This window comes from Eretmochelys imbricata, chromosome 3 (assembly GCF_965152235.1).
Source record: "Eretmochelys imbricata isolate rEreImb1 chromosome 3, rEreImb1.hap1, whole genome shotgun sequence".
Lineage (NCBI taxonomy): Eukaryota > Metazoa > Chordata > Testudines > Cheloniidae > Eretmochelys > Eretmochelys imbricata.
The window spans coordinates 118957793-118976519 of record NC_135574.1 but is presented as its reverse complement, the minus strand read 5'-3'; the positions used below and the strand labels follow the sequence as shown (position 1 = coordinate 118976519).

General features: G+C 42.4%; 1 protein-coding gene across 8 annotated transcripts in view; it reads right to left on the bottom strand.

The window, feature by feature from the left end:
* Nucleotides 1–18727, bottom strand: part of ARID1B (AT-rich interaction domain 1B) — a 403429-nt gene that overhangs the window by 64182 nt on the left and 320520 nt on the right. For 4 of the 8 annotated variants that reach the window (XM_077813245.1, XM_077813244.1, XM_077813255.1 and 1 more), the window contains 2 exons: nucleotides 17083–17410; nucleotides 14896–15024 (listed from right to left, as the gene is read on the bottom strand). In XM_077813245.1, coding sequence (XP_077669371.1) covers nucleotides 14896–15024; nucleotides 17083–17410 — 457 coding nt within the window. The remainder of the gene's footprint in view (nucleotides 1–14895; nucleotides 15025–17082; nucleotides 17411–18727) is intronic. The other 4 variants (XM_077813247.1, XM_077813249.1, XM_077813248.1 and 1 more) reach the window with 1 other exon arrangement.

Genomic DNA, 18727 nt, shown 5'->3' with positions numbered 1-18727 from the left:
AATCAAATATAATGTAACACTAAAGCTTAATCTTTCTTTTTTTGTTAGCTGTTACTATAAAACTCCCCAAACATGTATTTGTCCCTTCCCTTGTTTAGTGGAGAAACTCTGAGTTACAACAATAATAATAATTTTTAAAAAAACAAACAAGAAACTTTCTGGTGTGATGGGTGCTGAGACCAAGACAAGATTTTTGATAAAATTTATTTTTCAGGAGGGGGAGGGAAAACAAAAGTGTATGCTTGAGTGGGTGGGTGGGCAAGGAGGGGCCATGGCTTTGAAATGCAGATGACAGTGAAGAAACATTATGAAATACCAATGACAAAAGCATATAGGTTAGTACCAGCAAAGATGTACTGATACCTCGTCAGTGGAATCAACCCACACTAGTTTCAGAGTAGCAGCTGTGTTAGTCTGTATTCGCAAAAAAGAAAAGGAGTACTTGTGGCACCTTAGAGACTAACAAATTTATTTGAGCATAAGCTTTCGTGAACTACATCCCACCTACTGTAGCTCACGAAAACTTATGCTCAAATAAATATGTTAGTCTCTAAGGTGTCACAAGTACTCCTTTTCTTTTTGCAAACCCACACTAGGTTGCTCAATCACCATACATGAAAGGCAACATTGAAATGTGGAATAATTTGCTAGCATCATCGGGAAAAGATAGTACTCAGCATCTCCTATCCACGTTATCATTATTCAAGGTTATATTTAGCTGTGAACCTAAAGGGAAAAGAAACCCAGCATTCAGTTCTCTATTGGCCTGATTTGGAGCTATGCTGCTCGGAACTTCTGAAAATTGTGGCCACATGTGTTTATCCATTAATTTACTGGCTACTGTCACCAAATTAGCAAATTTTTGCTGCTAAATGGTTCACCTCACTGGCCACCTACTCATTTCCCATTGGGATCTAAAGCCCCGTGAATTGTAGTGGCATTACTTACATCGTATCAAACTCTGAAAAAGAAAAGAAAGATGCAAATCTAATTCATGAATATTAACAGCATCACCACATAGCATTTACTTAGCTTTTTCAACTACATACCTCTAAGCATTTGACAAAATGGGATATGTCTCTTTATCCCAGTGTTTTAGATAAGGAAAAACGAGAAGCAGAATTAAGACTCAGACTTTCAAAAGTGGTCTCAAATTTTGGTGCTCAGCTATAGACACAGAAGTCCTGAATTTCAGGGCAGAGCACCCACAACTCCATGGGAGCAGCAGGTGCTTAACAAGTCCAAAAGGCAGGGCTGAGATTTCTAAAGCTGGAGACCCAAATTAGAGGCTACTTTTGAAAATATGGCCATAAAGAGACATACCCAAGGTAACATAACAAGACACTAACCCACAGAAACAAATCACTTATCTCCTTTGCTCCGGATCATATATGGGTGTATTTAGCTAAATGCATTGTCCTTTGACTTTATAATCCTATTGGGGTATTGCAATATGGACTTGTCTACATGGTGCAGCAATGCGTACTACAGGGATGTGATTTCTAAAGCACGCTAATGTGTTGCACTTTAATTGGTCTGCATAGATACTCCTGGTGTGTACTGAAGGTTCCCTAAACCTAATGCTGTTTAAAACAGTATTATGTTAAAGCGCACTAGGGACCATTTAGTGCGCACCAGCAAGATCTACATGAACCAATGGCTGTGCAACGTATTATTAGTGTATATTATCCTACCATGTAGACCTGCATAAAGCACCATGTGAACAATGGTCTTTTTTTTTTTTAAACATGTGCCTAAATTTAGTGGAATGGCTGCAGGATTTAGCCACTAATTTTTCTCTCACAATGATCTCCCAAAATATTTTTATTACACACCTTTCATCCATGTGCTTTGAGGCTTCTACTCTTTTATTTTCTAGTTTAAGAATAAACTAAATCATCTGTAGACAACTGCAACCTGTATTAGATAAACACAACATAATGCTCAGTGACAGAAAACATGGGACTGCTGAAAAGCTGACCAAGTCAAACGGTTTGTAATCACATTGAAGCTATGCTCTCTTAGTGACCCCTGGCTACCTTACTGACAAGGTGGATTTAAACTGCAGTTCTAAAGACAGCTGCTTGTCTACTGTCCCTATGAAATATAATGTGTCAGCACTAGGAGGAGATACATTTCTTCGCACAAGTGGAGCATGCGATGGGATGAAGAGGGATTCTGTAGTCCGAACAGTAATGTCCTGAGCACAGCTGGACACAAGACAACCCAGCAAGCTCAGCTGGGCCTAACAAGCCTTCTCTGCCCTGTCCCAACCTCTGGCTTGGGTTCTCAACCCTGACTTTGGCTTACTCTTCAGCTTGGTGTTCCTGATCTTGACTTCTGATTTTTTTTGGCTTGGCACCTGAATCCTGGCTCTACCATTACCATTGCTCCGAACTGCCACTTCAACCACCAGGCAAGATCCTGCTCCACCCACTTTCAAGTGAACTGGTTTGTTGGAAAAACCAACTTGTCTTGTACAGTATGGGAATGCAAGGAGTCAGTCAAGCTGAACAGAATGCCAAGAGGCTAGTTTAGTCTGGTTTGACTTGAAACCAAAATTAGGAGTGACTCATATGACTTGCTCACTGTGTACCTTCTATTTTTGTGTATGTTTATAAATAGCATTATTAAAAAGGCAGAATGCCCTGTGAACTCCAATTCCAGAATGAATTACTTGAAAGCAGGTGCGAATCTGTTCTTGGTGCAGTAACAGCCATAAGGTCACCAATGTGTGGCACTAAAAATACAAACGAAGGGAAACAGACATGGAATTTTTCATACTTCCCTATGTGCAATTGTGGAAGAACTGATCCAATTTCCCCCGACGTATTACTACCACAGAAAGAATCCAGGATCCTCAACTTCCTCCGCCACTTTAATCTTGCACTGTGATTCTCACACTTCCCTCCACCAAGATTTTATGATGGCTCAGTCGCATTTTTGCATCACTTTTGAGCACTGCCTAGCTCTACTGAGATTACTGTGCTGGCAACTAACTAAAATCCTGATCACTTAATACCAGCACTTCAAAGTTCAGGATTTTCAGAGTAAATGTCTTTTGTCTCCCAGCACACTGAACACAACAGAGCAGGGTGCAGCAACATGGCAAGGGAGAGCAATGCAAGACAGCAGATCCTGAAAAGGGATTTCCAGAGGGGCAGGTTTTCCATAGCATTCTTGCCCAACAGCCTGGAGCTATTTAATTTTTACCAATAATAAAATAATATTTATAATAATATAATTATCAGCCTTGGGATTGCTGCATTCAGACGTTCTCTTGCTATTGACACGGTGCACATGTCAATACAAATCCCCAGCAGGCTCTTCCTGCATCTTTTGCTCAAAAGACACCAGAAACTGACTGAGGTCAGAGGAACAGTTTGACAGTTTCAGTGCATCTGCTATCATCATTACACAGAGACACACCTACCTACAGCTGTAGATGAGAGAAGCTGGGTAGCTCTCCCATAACATACGAAATGTAACCCCATATACTTCAGCATTCACTGCATTTATGTATTTATTATTAATATTTATCTTATATTAGCAGCTAGCGGGCCAATAAAAATGTATACTCCACCATTCTACATAGGAAGAGAGTCCATGCTGCAAAAGGTTCATAGTTTAAGAGAAAGGCATTATTTTCTTTTAACCTCCCCCGAACATCCTTGGTATGTCAACCCCGATAACAAAGTATACGACCCTTCCTTCTTTTCTCTCTGCTGTACGACTCGCACATTGCCTGTGTCAGGTCAGAAGGAAACTTGATCATTCTTTCACTTTTTCCATTCTGCCCACTAGGAACAAGGGACTCTTCACCCTGTTTTGATTCCCATGGTCTCAATCTACATCACACACATTTTCTTCCTGTTCTTCAGTGAAGGTAATGATGCAAAGCATTAGTTTCTCTGGCCAACAGACTGATCCTATCAACGAAAGCTTGTTATCTGGCTCTTGAAATACTCCTGATCACTCAAAAACGGTGTTCAAAATGACATCTCCCTTTCTCCTGAGGAGGCCAAGCTTTGTGATTGTCCTAGAAAAGCAATCAATGAAGCGCTGTATTCTTAGTATTCCATCAATAAAGATAATATCTCTCCATTAAAAGCAGAAGTTAATTTGTGTTTCCCATTAAATCCAGTTCAGAGGCAGCAGGTTCCTAAGCTAGACAGATTCCTATACTGCAAATCTGTTTCAACAGAACTATAATTCCAATAGAGGGAATCATCTTTTCTAAATAACTAAAGGGACTAAGCCAAAATTGGAAGTGAGACAGTAATCAAATCAAAGTATTTTTGAGATTTTTGAAAATTCAGAGCCACTATCAGAGAATCAATCACCCCTTCTCTGACCAATATACCCTTGCTCTCACAATTTAAAAATGGTTACTTTCAAAGGAGGGAAGGACTGTTTATTCCTGAGGTCTGTGGCTGATCTCTAATGGCATGAACAGCATACAGCAGTCCATTTGATGGATGAGTAACAAAAAACAAACAGTCTCCCTAAATCATTGGTTCCATGTTCCTGTGTGGGATCTACAGCCTGCTGACACCCAGGACTCCAAAATGATGGATTTGCTATTCAGTAAAACAAAATTCCAGATAAAAATGTATTCCCCTCACTCCAGTACACAAATAATTTTGTTCAATGTGAAGTTTCTGCTGTCCTTACACATTTTTATCTGCAATTTGAGATGATTTACAATATATATCTTTATAAAAATCACAAAAGAGACGCTTCCTGCCTCTCTTTAGTTTAACAAGTATACTAGCTAAATTATACTCTACCCCTCTGAAAAATTTCTTACTTCAAGAAAAACTTGTATATGGTTCTGCTCCCAAATGCAAAACATGAGCAAAGAAAGTTCACTTGAAGGGGGAAACAAAGAAAAAAAAATGCCAGCGGGAAGTAAATGACTGTTTTTGGTGGAGGGAGGAGGGGCAAGGGTCTTTAAAGAAAAATCCATCAACCTTGGTTTAGCAGCTCAGCTAGAAAGCCCAATTACAAGTATCATTAATATCTTTCCTTTGATCCCAAAGTCACTTAGAAACTTTGTATACACAGAAATCACTTCACCAAAACACTGAAATGCAGCCAACTTTGAGGTGGAGTGCAGCAGATGTTTAACAGTTCACAGGAACACCACACAACTGTTTAGGCCAAGAAGCAAATACCATATCATCCAACTGAAACTGTAGGGGGATTTTTTTGGAAACAGAATGCAGTCTCCCTGACTGAAATTTATTGCTTGGGTATCCAAGCAGTACTAATAGAAGGCAAGGTGGGGCTCATTTTGACTAGATTTGTTAAGGCTCCTCTAGGAAATCAAAAGTCTGGGAGTCTTTGAAGGGGCAGGGGACAAAACACTTTGAGTTTTTAGAGTTGTGCATATGCTGAAATTCAATAAGACTAGCTACTTTGCATCTTTCCTCTTACACAATAATTGTATATTCATGTTATATTGGCTTGAAAAGATTAGATTTTTATCAGTAAATGTCGGTAAACATCGATCTCACTGCTCACGCACAAATCGATGAAAAAATATTCCAACGATGATAATAGATTACTGATAATAATTACAGATGGGTAAAGTAAGGAAAATGCTGCTTGAGAACTCGGAGTTTGATGTAAAGCTATTTACTTTGTATATTTTCAGGTGATGTTGACAATTTGTGTGTTAACCATTATAAAGCTTTAACCTTTTGTACCTGCCTATGACTGACCCCCCACAATTTCCCACAACTGTGAAAATTTAAATAGATTAAAATAGGAAAAAATACTTTTGTGTAACTGAAAATTTAAATCAATAAAAAATTAAAAAAATGCTTAAAAATAAACATGGATATTATCCATTGAAACGATAAAAAAAGAAAAATTGAATTCTGCCAGAGAGAAGACTGGGCAGAAGGATGCTTTCATAATAGGATCCTATTTCAAAGGCAATAGATGAAATGCCCCCAGCGCTGGCTCCAATTACAGCTACTAGTTGCTGTCTTAGCTTAGTTTACTTTGGGGATTTCACAGCTGCCAGCCTTACATCTAAAAATGGCTTGGTTTGAATAAGCATAGAACCTTGAATGAGTACTTAACCTCCCTGAACTCCACAACACTTCCCAGTAGAGAAAAACAGCACCTCCAAGTTCAGGGGGAAGACAGGACACAATAGGAAACCCTGCACCTCACCCCAGGAATAATAAAAAGAGGTTTTATTGCAGCACTTTAAACCTTTGTGCGATGAAAGCACTGCATGTCACAAGTGAGCTTTTAAAAATCATGATTATAATTGTAAACCCAAATTCCACGATCAAAAGGGTTAAACTGGCAGACCAATGGAGTTATAATGTTCCTCTCTTTGAATATCTGATACCATTATGGCAAAACTCCCTGTATCTAGGACTTACAATGTTCAGAAGATTATATATTTTTTGTGAAGTGTATTCCTCTTCCTCCCCTTCCCATTTTTTCCCTTTTTGACATTTTAATGCATCACGTCCATTACTATATTTCCTCACCAGTGGCTTCTAGTCCATCAGTAGTATTGTATTATCCAGGCGGTAGAGAAAATAATATGGAAAAAGTGCTTTGCTGGCACCCAACAACGCGAAATATGAATTATAAATACACCACACTGGAGAAATGCTGATGGAAGGTTTGTGTGCATCAAATATATATGCGGAGATATACACATACTGTGTACTAAATACATACAGGAGAAGAAGTTACTCACCTTGTGCAGTAACGATGGTTCTTCAAGATGTGTCCCCCTATGGGTGCTCCACTGTAGGTATGTCTGCGTCTCTGTGCTGCTGATCGGAGAACTTTCTAAGCAGTGTCCATTCAGCCCGTATATGCTCTGCTCCTCGCCTGTCACGAGGCTAGCCAGCATGTGTGGGTGAACCCTCTTTGGTTCCTTCTCTACTGCAGAGTCATTGACAAGAACTCCAAAGTAGAGGGGAGGTGGGCGGCTTGTGGAGCACCCATTGGGGGATGCATCTCAAAGAACCATTGTTACTGCACAAGGTAAGTGGCTCCCGAGCAGCGCCCATCACTGGAGGCTGGGACATTGGCATCGAGTCTGTTACAGATGACAGTACAGTGGCACCGAAACTGATGTCTGCAGCCAAGTCTCCCAGGACAGTACAGTGTGCTGCAAAGGTATGTGCAGATGCCCATGGAGCCGCCCTGCAGATTTCTGATACAGGGATGCCCTTGGAGAAGGCGATGGAAGTGGAGACTGATCTTGTAGAGTGCCTGCATATTGAAGACGGGGATGCTACATTACGCATCTGGTAACAGAGCTGATACAGTTTGAGACCCATTTCGAGAGTCACTGAGCTGAAATCACTGTACCTTTTGACCTATCTGCAATGAAGAGGAAGTCTCAGAGATTTTCTCAAAGCTCCTGTCCCATCTAAATACAAGTTCAAGGCTCTCCTCACATCCAGCGTATGAAGGATGGCATCCCTATTATCCTGATGACGTTTGGGATAAAAGATTGGAAGCTGAATAAGCTGATCTATATGGAATGCGGAAGTCACATTGGGAGTGAATTTCAGATGTGGTCTAAGAGTGACTTTGTTGGGGAAGAACACAGTGAAGGGGGATGCGCCATCAGAGCCACTATCTCCCCTATCTTTCTTGCTGAGGTGATGGCAATCAGGAACACCATCTTCATGGAAAGGTGTGTTAAAGAACAAGTGGCCATGGCCTCACATGGCAATCTAGTCCATCCTTTTAACATTAGGTTAAGATCCCACTGAGGACTGGGAAGTCTGGGTCGAGGAAAGAAGTTCACTATGCCCTTGAGGAGCCTCTTCATAGTCGGATGGGAGAAGATTGAGTATCCTTCTACTGACTAGTGGAAGGTTGCAACTGCTGCTAGGTGAGCCTTTAACGAGCTAATAGAGAGACCCGATTTCTTGAGAGTCAACAGGTAGTCCAGGACTACTGGTAGGGTGGCTGTATTCGGGGTGACACCTGTAAGCTGACACCAGATTTGAAATCTTTTCCACTTTTCGAGAGTAGCCCCTTTTCTACAGTGTCATAGCACCTCCTGTACCTCCTCAGAGCAAGATGTCTCTATGTGCTGGAACCATGAAGAAGCCAGGCTCTGAGTCACAGAATCCGCAGGTTGGGATGGAGAGCGTGTCTCTTGTTCTGCAACAGCAGGTAGGGAGTGAAAGTAACAGTCATCGGTGGACGTAGTGCCTGTTGTGACAGGTAAGGGTACCATGTCTGTCTGGGCCAGGTGGGAGCAATCAGTATGATGTTTGCTTTTTCTCTTTTCAGGGAATGGGGGAAAGGCGTAAAGAAGACTCTGGTCCCATGGAAGGAGGAGAGTGTCTCGCGTGGAGTATTGCCCGATCCCCACTCTGGGGCAGTAAATGGACATTTCTTGTTCTAGTAAGTAGTGAACAGGTCTATTGTTGGTATCCACCATTGTAGGAAAATGTCACGGAGGACAACCAAATCTATTTTGCATTTGTGGTCATGTGGGAATTTGCGGCTTAGACTGTCCGCTATCATGTTGCATACTCCCAGTAGGTAGGTTGCTGATATGATGTCATTGTGGGAAATGCACCAGTTCCACAGCTTTAGTGCTTCCATGCAAACGGAAGATGATCTGACTTCTCCTTGTCAGTTTATGTAATACACGCAGGCCACATTATCTATCATGACATTTGTGTGCGTGTTTTGATCAACAGGAGGAAAAGGGCACACACATTTTTGACTGCTCTGAGTTCGAGCAGGTTGGTGTGAAGGTATGTCTTGGATGGAGACCATCTGCCATGCACTGTGAGATCACTGAGATGCGTGCTTGTAGTGGGGTGGCTGCCCCACTCCAAGGTAAAAGGGATTAAGAGCAGCTGAGGGAGGCTGGTGAGGTAGTTGGCCCCAGATGTGGCTGGCTTAATCAGGCCACAGCTGGCCCTGATAAAAAGGCTGTGGGGCCAGGAGACAGAGGAGACTCACTCTAGCCCTGGAGTGGGAAGGGCTAGCTGCCTGGGAGCAAGGTATCTGAAGCAGAGCAGTGCTGGGGAAGGGCAAAGGGAGCTGGGGGGCTCCAGCCTGGTAAACTCCCAGGCTGCAGGCCTTGTTGAAGGCCTACGAAAGGGACTGGGGCTGCAGAGGGGAAGTCCAGGGATAGGCAAAGGCAGCAGGCCCTACCCCCTTGCCAATGATGAGTGGCCATTATAGACTGCAGCCTGCCCCAGGGAAAGGGGGCTAGATGATGACTGGCAGTAGACACTGAGGCAAGGCGGGCTTAGAGGGTTGGGGGTTCCCCTGGGAGGGGAGACCCAGAGTGTGGGGGTACTTCTGGGGCAGAACCCCGAGATAAATGGCACCGGGGTCCGGGAGGGACACGGGGCCTGAGGCAGGCGAGACACCGGCCAGCAGAAGGCACCGCGGCGGTGAGTCTGCGATCTGCTACTGTGCTCCATCCTATGAGGAATGCATAGGTGGTCAGGAGTAATGAAGGGGAAGGCTGAACAAATGGGATTCCCATAGAGACGTCATCTGCGTTCTTCCACCAGTACAAGGATTGTTTGATCTGGTGGGCATCGATAGTAGTTTGCTTATTTTGTCTCTGTTCGGCCTGTAAACCGAACCAAACCATACCACACTTGGAAGGATCTCATGCAGAGTCTGGCATGAGCTATAACTGATGTGTCCGCTGCCATATGCCCCAGAAGCTGGTGGCAGTGTCTGGCAGACATCTGAGGGCTGGACTGCACCGTCTCTAACAGTGTGGCGAGCCTGAGAAATCTGTGATGTGGGAGGAGCCCCTTCGCCTGGATGGAGTCGAGGTAGACTCTTATGAATTCCAGCCTCTGTATTGGTGTTAACATCGATTTTTGTGCGTTGATTTCTAGGGCCCAGATACAGGAACAGGTTCAGTGTGATCTGAATGATTCTCTGGGCTTTTGTGAAGGAACATGCCCTGAGAAGGCAGTCGTCCAGGTAAGGATAAATCACGATGCCTTGAGAGCGTAAGAGGGACGCCACTACCTGAGAGGACCTTGGAGAATATCCTGGGGACTGATGAAAGCGAAAAAGGGAGTACTCTGTACTGGTAGTGGTCTTGGCCTAGTGTGAACCTGAGGTAACATCTGTGACTTGGTAAAAACGAAATGTGGAAGTACACATCTTGGAGGTCGAGTGTTGAGAACCAATCTCTTTTCTCTAATGCTGGAATAACTGTTGACAAAGTGACCACTGTGAACTTCAGCACCTGGATAAATTTGTTGAGCGCTCTTGACGTGTAGTATGGATCTTCTTTGATATCAAAAAGTAGTGACAGCAGAAGCCTTTGTCTTTTAGATGTGTCAGCACTGGCTCTATGGCTTCTATGCTGAGGAGATGGTTTATCTCCTGATGTAGCAGGCTTTCGTGAGAAGGATCCCTGAAGAGGGATAGGGAAGGGTGTTTGTCCCTTGCACACAGTAGTGTGACCAGGGACAGCTGCTGGTGAGCCTGGTGCCTGCTGCAGTGGGCAGGGCTGGGGTCGCTACAGCCATGCTGGAGGAGCTGCCTAGGCTGGGCACTGGCTCCTGCATGTGGTGGCCCGACATGCTGCTGCTTTTGCCACTGCGGTTCCTGCCCTGGTTGCTGGTCATGGCCCTGCTGGTCTTGCTTGTTGTTGCTAGAGCCCCGCAGCTCTGCGGATATCCACTTTATATTCGTGGATACCCGCATCCATGGATATAAATTGTGTATCCACGTAGGGCTCTACAGGCATGCCCAACCAGGCCAAATAAGCTCCTCAGATAAAATGGGGGAGAAGAAAAACAGAAACCTCTGACAGCTAGCTAACTAATTCCATACTAACAACAACTTTAACTAGAAACACCTAAACTAACTAAACAACTACAAACCATGCTGAGGAACATAAGAGGCAGACACGCCAGAACTCCATCTCAGACCGAGGTGGTTAGAGAAGGAACTGAAGGTGGTTTGCCTGCCCAGCCCTATATACCATTACAGAGAAGGATGAAGCTGTACAGAGTGCAAGCGCGCCCCAAGCAGACATTGCTAACAGAAAATCTCCAATCCAGGGCTCGAGAGGTGTATGTGTACCTGAAATGAAGCACCCATAGGGACACTACTCAAAGAAGAAACATGGCTTGTAGTGATAGTCTCAAAGAGCTCAATCAATTTAGCTTAAAAAAGAAGGCTAAAAGATTAAGTTGATTGCAGTCTATAAGAACCTACATAGGGAACAAATATTTAACAGTGGGCTATTCAATCTAGCAGAGAAAGATATAACACGATCCAATGGCTGGAAGTTGAAGCTAGACAAATTCAGACTGGAAATAAGGCACAAATATTTAGCAGTGAGAGTAATTAACCACTGGAACAACCAACCGTCATAGTGGACTCTCCAACAGTGGCAATTTTAAATTCATGATTGCATGTTTTTCTAAAAAAATCTGCTCTAGGAATTATTTTAGGGAAGTTTCACGGCCTGTGGTATACAGGAGGTGAGATGAGATGATCACAATTGTCCCTTCTGACCTTGGAATCTATTTAAGTTCTAGTCTGACAAATGATTCTAAGAATAGCATTTTGTGGTTCCATGTTTATTGTGTCTCAATGATTTCCAAATCAAAATTGCACCTTTTACAAGTAAAATTAAGCACAGGCTTGTTGTGACTGCCAGCCCTAAAAACTCAGCCTGGGACCTGAGATTTCATCTGGGCCCTTTCCTTCTTCTGCATCATCAGCAAAGAGCCTGCAGGCAATATTAAGCCATCTGTTATACCTGTGTAACTCCACTGTGTCCAATTCATGCTGTTGGTGACCCCTAGGCAGCTTTGGAGTAGAACCACATTTTAAAGCGTGTAGAGGGCATATCAACCCAATGTAAGACCACATATTGCCCTACTGCTGTGGCACTTCTGGTCTCTGTTGGGATGATCAAAGAAACCATATCACTTTAGTTTCCTATGTAACTCTTAAAATAAACCATCTGCCTTATGTCCTGTAGACACCAGCTGGGGTGATGGAAAGGAGGAAATTAACCAGCTCTCTCTTAGTATATGTATAAACAGCAGTTTTTAAATGACCAGAGGTTATAAATAGCTCCCAAATGCTCAATTCAATAAATGATTATCATTTTAAAAAATTCCTCTAAATGCAAATAATTGAACCTCTTGCTCGATCCGAATAGTCTGAACAAAAAAATCGTATCATGAATTTATAAGTTAACACATTTCCCAACAAGGCAGATTTACTCAGAATGACATAGTTGACAACAGGGATACTCTGAAAGTGCTTCTGACACTTGTCAAAACCCTGCACTAATTTTGGGTGCCAAACTTCAAACAAGTGGGGTTCAATTTGTGAGTGCTGAGTACCTACTTCTCCAGCAGAAGTCAATGGGAGTCATGGGTACTGAGCACCTGTGATAATCCGTCCGTAGGTATCTCAAGTTGGGCACCCACAAATTGAGGAACACAAATTTAGCAGACACATGAAAATTTATTTGTTGCCTTTTTACACTCTCGCATGTGCATCCAGTTGAGAAAGTCTAAAGATGTAAGTTCATTTTTATAGTGAGTTAATTGAATCCATTTATAACAACTGCACAGATCTGCACACACCTGAACATACTCCACACTAGCAGGTCTTTTAACATTGTAACTTGAGAAAGAGATGTAACTCTTCAGAGCACTCTCTTCCTCAAAGGCATTCAGCACTCCCAGCTCCCCAATCCTTTGGAGCCTGATCCAAAGCCCATTGAGGTCAATGGTAGTCTTTCCATTGATTTCACCGAGCATGTAATCATATTCTTAATGCAGAATTCCTATCATGATAGTAACCTGTTTTCTGAAGCCAACCGAGATATAAAAGGAAGATATTTCTTTGTAATCCCTCCCTATTACTTTCCTGAAGGCAGGGGGAATAACTGTATATAGTACTAGAGAGTTATTTTGTAAGTTGTTATGTAGGCCAAACAGAAACATTCTGGGCTAGGTGGATTCCTAAAATCATGACTGCTGCTAGTGAGAAAGGGCTTGGACAGATCTCTCCTTCCTTTAACTCCAGCATCTCAGTTTTCATTCAGGAAACACTAGGCTGAGTAAATGACAGGGACTGACACATCATAAGGTTTCATTTCATAGGAAAAGTAAGCATTCTGTAGGCTGCAGGACATAATCCAATGATAATACAGGGCAGGTTGCAAGGTCAGGTCAAACGCTCATGCAAACTGTGTGACACACACCTAGAACATTCCTCAACCATCTCTTTCTCTTTTAATCTTTCTTTACCGTTTTTTTTAATTAAAAAGGTGGTGCTCTGTAGTGAGGAAGAGGACTAGGTATAACTCCCTGAGCACCTCACATCGTGATCATCCAGCTCTGGTTAGGTAACACTGATTTTCTGCCCCAGTGGAAGTGATTTTACTCTGATGCATGCCATTTAAATTCATTTTACACAGCTGCTTAATGTGGCTTGGCAAGCCACAGCCAAACTAGCTTTCTATATCTAAATGGGATTCCTGAGTTCATAAAGGACAGATCCTGTGGATTAGCACTAGATAAATGTCTCTCCCCAATTGATATGTTGCTACTGATTTAGGAGCTGACCTTGAAGGCTACCACAACCTACCTATACAAACAGACCGCTGGATAACTACAACCTGCTCATTTTGTTTCCTTTTAACTCTACATACAAGAATACCTTTCACAATTATAAAGATCAAATAATCCCTGAACCCCACAAATCTATCCTACAAACTCAAGACATACATGGAAACAGGCTGCACAGTGTTCATGTATTTTGGCATATCCCAGGGTACATCTTTCCAATTCCAGCAAATGGCAGGGGAGTGAGGAGCGGAGGCAAGTTTTGCTATTTTGCAGCTTCTACCATTTTCAATAAAGAGAACCGATACTGATTCTTATAGTAGTTTCTCAACCTTCTTTTCTGGAGTTTCTCAACCTCTTGTGTGTGGGGGGCTATATAAACAATATACAGCTCATGGAAACCTGAAACTGAAACTTGCTGATGACTGGGAAGAAGACACTGGCAACATGGGTCTCGAGACTTCCTATTGGTCAGTAATAGAGATAATGTCACAGAGGGAATTCCATGACACCTGAAACTAAGATGAAGCCTGGCACTGTGGAAGGTCAAAGACTGTGCTGGAAGTAGGTTTGTACATATTTCCTGCCCTTTCCCTCACCCTCGATGCTGTGATTTGTAACAATGCTGCAGAAATGACAGCATGAAGAATTCTGATGGAAAAACATTAGGCATGTTTCAAGCTGACACTTGGACACTGCAGCATGGACACTGCAGCATGTTTAAAACTTCTCGGTACTGAGGGACTAGCAGATATCTTTCAAACACACACTCTCTCAGTCATGACGTAATGGAACCTTTTGTAAGTCCTATTAATGAATCTTGTCATCACTTTTAAAATAAGTCTCCTGTCAAAAAGGGGCTGTTGTATTATGTGAGAGTAGCTCCCTGAAGTGGTAGTAATGCCAACAATTACAACATCACAGTCATGAAAGCAACGTTCCTAAACAAAACAACAACAACAATGGGGGAGAAATGATGCCTGGAGTGTGTGGTGGGGTGGTTTTCATTCTTTTTCAGTAATGAAGTTCTTCATTTCCCTCTCAGGCATGAAGGAAACAGAGCCATGCCAAAAGCCATGCAGGGTGTGTGTGTGTGAGTGACATGCAGATTTTCATCATATTGTCACAGTAGAGTTAGTAAAAACAAAAATAAAAGAACCAAAACCCCCTCTATGATGCAAATATTTGTAATTCTTTCACTTGATTTTTGTATTCCTTCAGTAGCCAGATGGCATGTTCATAAACATTAAAAAAAAACTGCTAAGGTCCCACAGCAAGTCCAGTTTACATTGCTACCTACCCGTACTGGTCAGGCTGGTGCATCATGGGAGCCTGAGCGCTGCCATAGTTGGGGTGCTGTGAAGAAAACATGGGGCGTCCGCCAGCCCCAGACTGGCTGGGATAAGCAGGCGACCTAATGTATGGTGGCCTAAAGCAGAACAAAAGAACAGCTTCTTTGGATTTGTTCTGTATCACAAGTATGAATCACCCTGTCAACTACATTCCTTCCATATATAAGTATGGAGGGCCTGCAGAATTAAGGCCAAAAGCAATAATGCTGTCTCCCATACACTTAACCTGGGATCAAGGAGAGAAATGTCATGCTTCCAACCCTTCGGAATAAGAAAGGGTTGACAGGTTTCACCCAATTTGTAGCTTGTAAATGTTCCTTTTGCGGTAAAGACTTGACAACTGCATAGTCCTCCCTACAGGTGTTGGATCACTCGAATTGGCAACGTGATGAAAAGGCTTTGGAATGGTGCATTTTTGACCAGGCAAAGCTAGAAACTGAAAGCAGGTCTACCAAACTGATTCGGGAGGGAGGAGTTAGGTAGGAGCAGGAATTAATTATCTTAGTTTTTAATCAAACACCAGGCACTATATTCAAAGTATAAGGCAAATCACCACCATATACTTTCCATTTACTACAATCAATTATTTTCCTTTTAATTAAAAAAAACGAACAAACATGATTTTTTCTTTGTCTACCCACTTGTACTATTACAAAGAAAATGGTCCTGTAGTTGCAATATTGGCTAATTTATTCCTTCTAGCCTGACCTATCAGATAATATCCTAAACCAGACAGACAGAACCAGACTTTGTAAATCTTACTCAATAGGTCCGTGAAAACAATCAAGCCAACCAGAGCCTGCTGGTCCACAGACCTCTGCAAGGGTCTAGGCTATTTTGCTGAAAGGGAATGTGATTTATTTTACTAAAAGGGAATGTGAAAACAATGCATTTATTATCGTTTTAAAAGTTTTACTAACACTTAACAGTAGGAGCCACCTGCACTCAAAAAGCACCAAACAAGAAAGCAACATGTATCTAAACGCATTAGCTTCCTATTTCCTTTTGACATTGTGTCTTAGAATTACCTGCACCTCCAACTGCCAAATACCGCTGTAGAATGTATACTAGAATTTTATAAAGACCTATACATGCATCTGTGCCTTCGTTTGTGCGCTTACGTGCGCTTAATATACACATGCATAAAAACCTTCATACACATAAGAGGGGAATGAGCTTGTCGTAACCTCAGATATAACGAACCTCCTTTTTTGTGGTGAAACAGAATAAAAGTATCAGTCGCTATTTGTTTCAATTCAGTGAAACATGCACATTCCTTATATGAAGATGTTCTGAGAAAAAAACGACTTCACTATAAGCACTTAGGCAACTTAAAAATACCCGAGGGCTAATCTGTGGCTTTGCCACAAGCCATGAACAAGTAGCAGTGTGTAGCCGCGCTGTAGTCCTTCAGGAGCAGACAAGAAACCAGATTGCGACTCAGAGTCACAGTCTAGTAGTCCCCAGTTCTCCCCTTGCAGGTGGGTGGAAGTAATTTCCTACAGTTTATACTTGGTACAGCTTGCTTCTCGTTCCATGTCAGCTCACCTCTACTGGCCAGTGTGTTAGGGAGGAGACAAGGCTCCACCCCACTCCCCATCCCTGCCTGCATGCCTGCTTGGGAGTGAGAGTAATGGCCTCATAGAAATGGCTCTCCCCTAGTGCTGTTACCGACAATATGGATAGGAAGCACAGGAAAGTAAGGAGAGCCTTGTGCCCCATTACTCCCCAGCACAGGCACACAGCCAGGGACACAATCTGGCCCTAAGCTAGCTACAGGGTTCCAATTCAAATATTAAAATTCTCCATTTTAAGTTGTAAGAGCTTGTTTTTGGCTCTTGATGTCACCATAGCCTGTGGGATTTCCTGTTCTAACAGCCTATAGTGCCAGGAATCATATTGTAAATGGCAAGTCCTCTCCTTGTAAGGCTGGTTCACACAACATATAGCTGTACTGTGCTTTCCCTTACATTTAAAGATTGTTCTTTCACATTCTTTGTTACCCCTATACGTATAGGACATATCACTAGAGCATACATAGATCAACACACACATCTACGTAACTGTTACTTTAGAAGCTTCTGAAATAATACCAAGTTTCTACTTGTTTAAAATCCTTTCACTTGGATTCATACCTGCTCTGAGCGGAGTTTGCAGCAGCCTGCATCACTGCAGCAGCTGCCTCCTGTGCCTTACGGTTCACAGTTGGCATGGGTGGGCCCATCCCAGGGCCTCCCTGCAGAGACATGCCAGGAGAATTGGGGGTCATACTGCCCATGTTTCCAGGAAATGGTCTGCTTTGCATCCCAGCTGATGGCATCCGTCCTAGGGGCATGGTACCACATGGCTGGCTTGGCCCCTGTCCATGCATCTGACTATTGGCATTTATACCCATGCCGGGTCCTGGGCCACTGTAACTTGTGTTAGTCACCCCACTGTATGTTGGCGGTCTGGAGTAGTTTCCTAAACAAAACAACAAACACAGAGAAAAACATAAAACTTTTCATCTGATGTTTCCATTTAGCAAGTTGCCTGCTGGAAAATTCTTTAGGTAGTCAAATAATGTGAGCAACACCGGACATGAGTCAGAATTTCTATTAACCCCTAGAACACTGGTATTTTCCAGACTGATAGCCATATAAATGCATAGGGTAATATGAATATAGAAACACACTCATCTAAAGGATTAACAACTGATGTTCAAAAATGTTTTGTGCACTGAAGAGATGCCTAGGGTTAAAGAAACTCATATAAATTCTTTTCTTATATAAATTCCTTTTATTTTTGCTCATTTTATATCCTCAGAGTTTTCATCCTTCTGTAATTCCAGCATCAAAATTTTTTCATTGGAGCCCTGCTCCTAAAGGTTCTGCTCCTAACCATAGTTTGAATTTACAATACAGATGTGCCTGTGGTGACCGATGATGCTAGGACTTTAGGAATCTTTCCTTTCTCTTTCAGAAGTCCCTTTTTACCCTAGTAGAGCTCTGTGTCCACAAAGTTTCTTTTTGCTTTCCAAACAGTGTTTCAATTTTCTGGAACTTTCTCCCCCTGTTGGTCCATATTCTAGCTGCTGCATGCATAAACACGAGTGCAGGCTCAGAACTCTCCCCCGCCTCCCCGTTTGTGTTTCTCTATGATGCAGAGTATTCCTTGTGGTCCTGTGGACTGTATTCAGTATATGAAAGGTGGGGTTTGACTCCCAGACTGTAAAACACTGAAAGATTAATAGTTGCCCACCAAAAATATATAAGTGTAAACATACTAAATATACCAAGTATCCACTGTACTGGACAGGGCAGCTCAAACACATGATTACACCAAAGCACCAACACCTCTGCTTTCATTTGGAGTCTTTCATGGCTACAAAAGGGACAGTAATACTTAGTATTTAACCCAACACTTTACATACTCAGATTACTTTACAAACATTTCCTAAAGAATCCTGAACATTACCCAAGTCAACGCGTTTTACCTTTTTCTTCAAATTTAAGTACTAACTTTTCTGGAACACAATCTTACTTAAAAACAACAACAACAACAACAAAATCAACCAACCAACAAACAGCATAAGAAAGGAAAAGAGAGGAAGGGAGATTTGACTGAGAAGATGTTTAAAGAAATATATAAAACCGCACATTTCCCTGGATTGCTCAAGTGCTTTGCAATTTCTTTTCCCATCACACCCAACTTAGTAGAAATACAGCTCAATTCCCCCCCATGGGATAACACAGAGTGGAATACTCTGACTCTTCCTCAATATTCCCACGCTTATTTAAA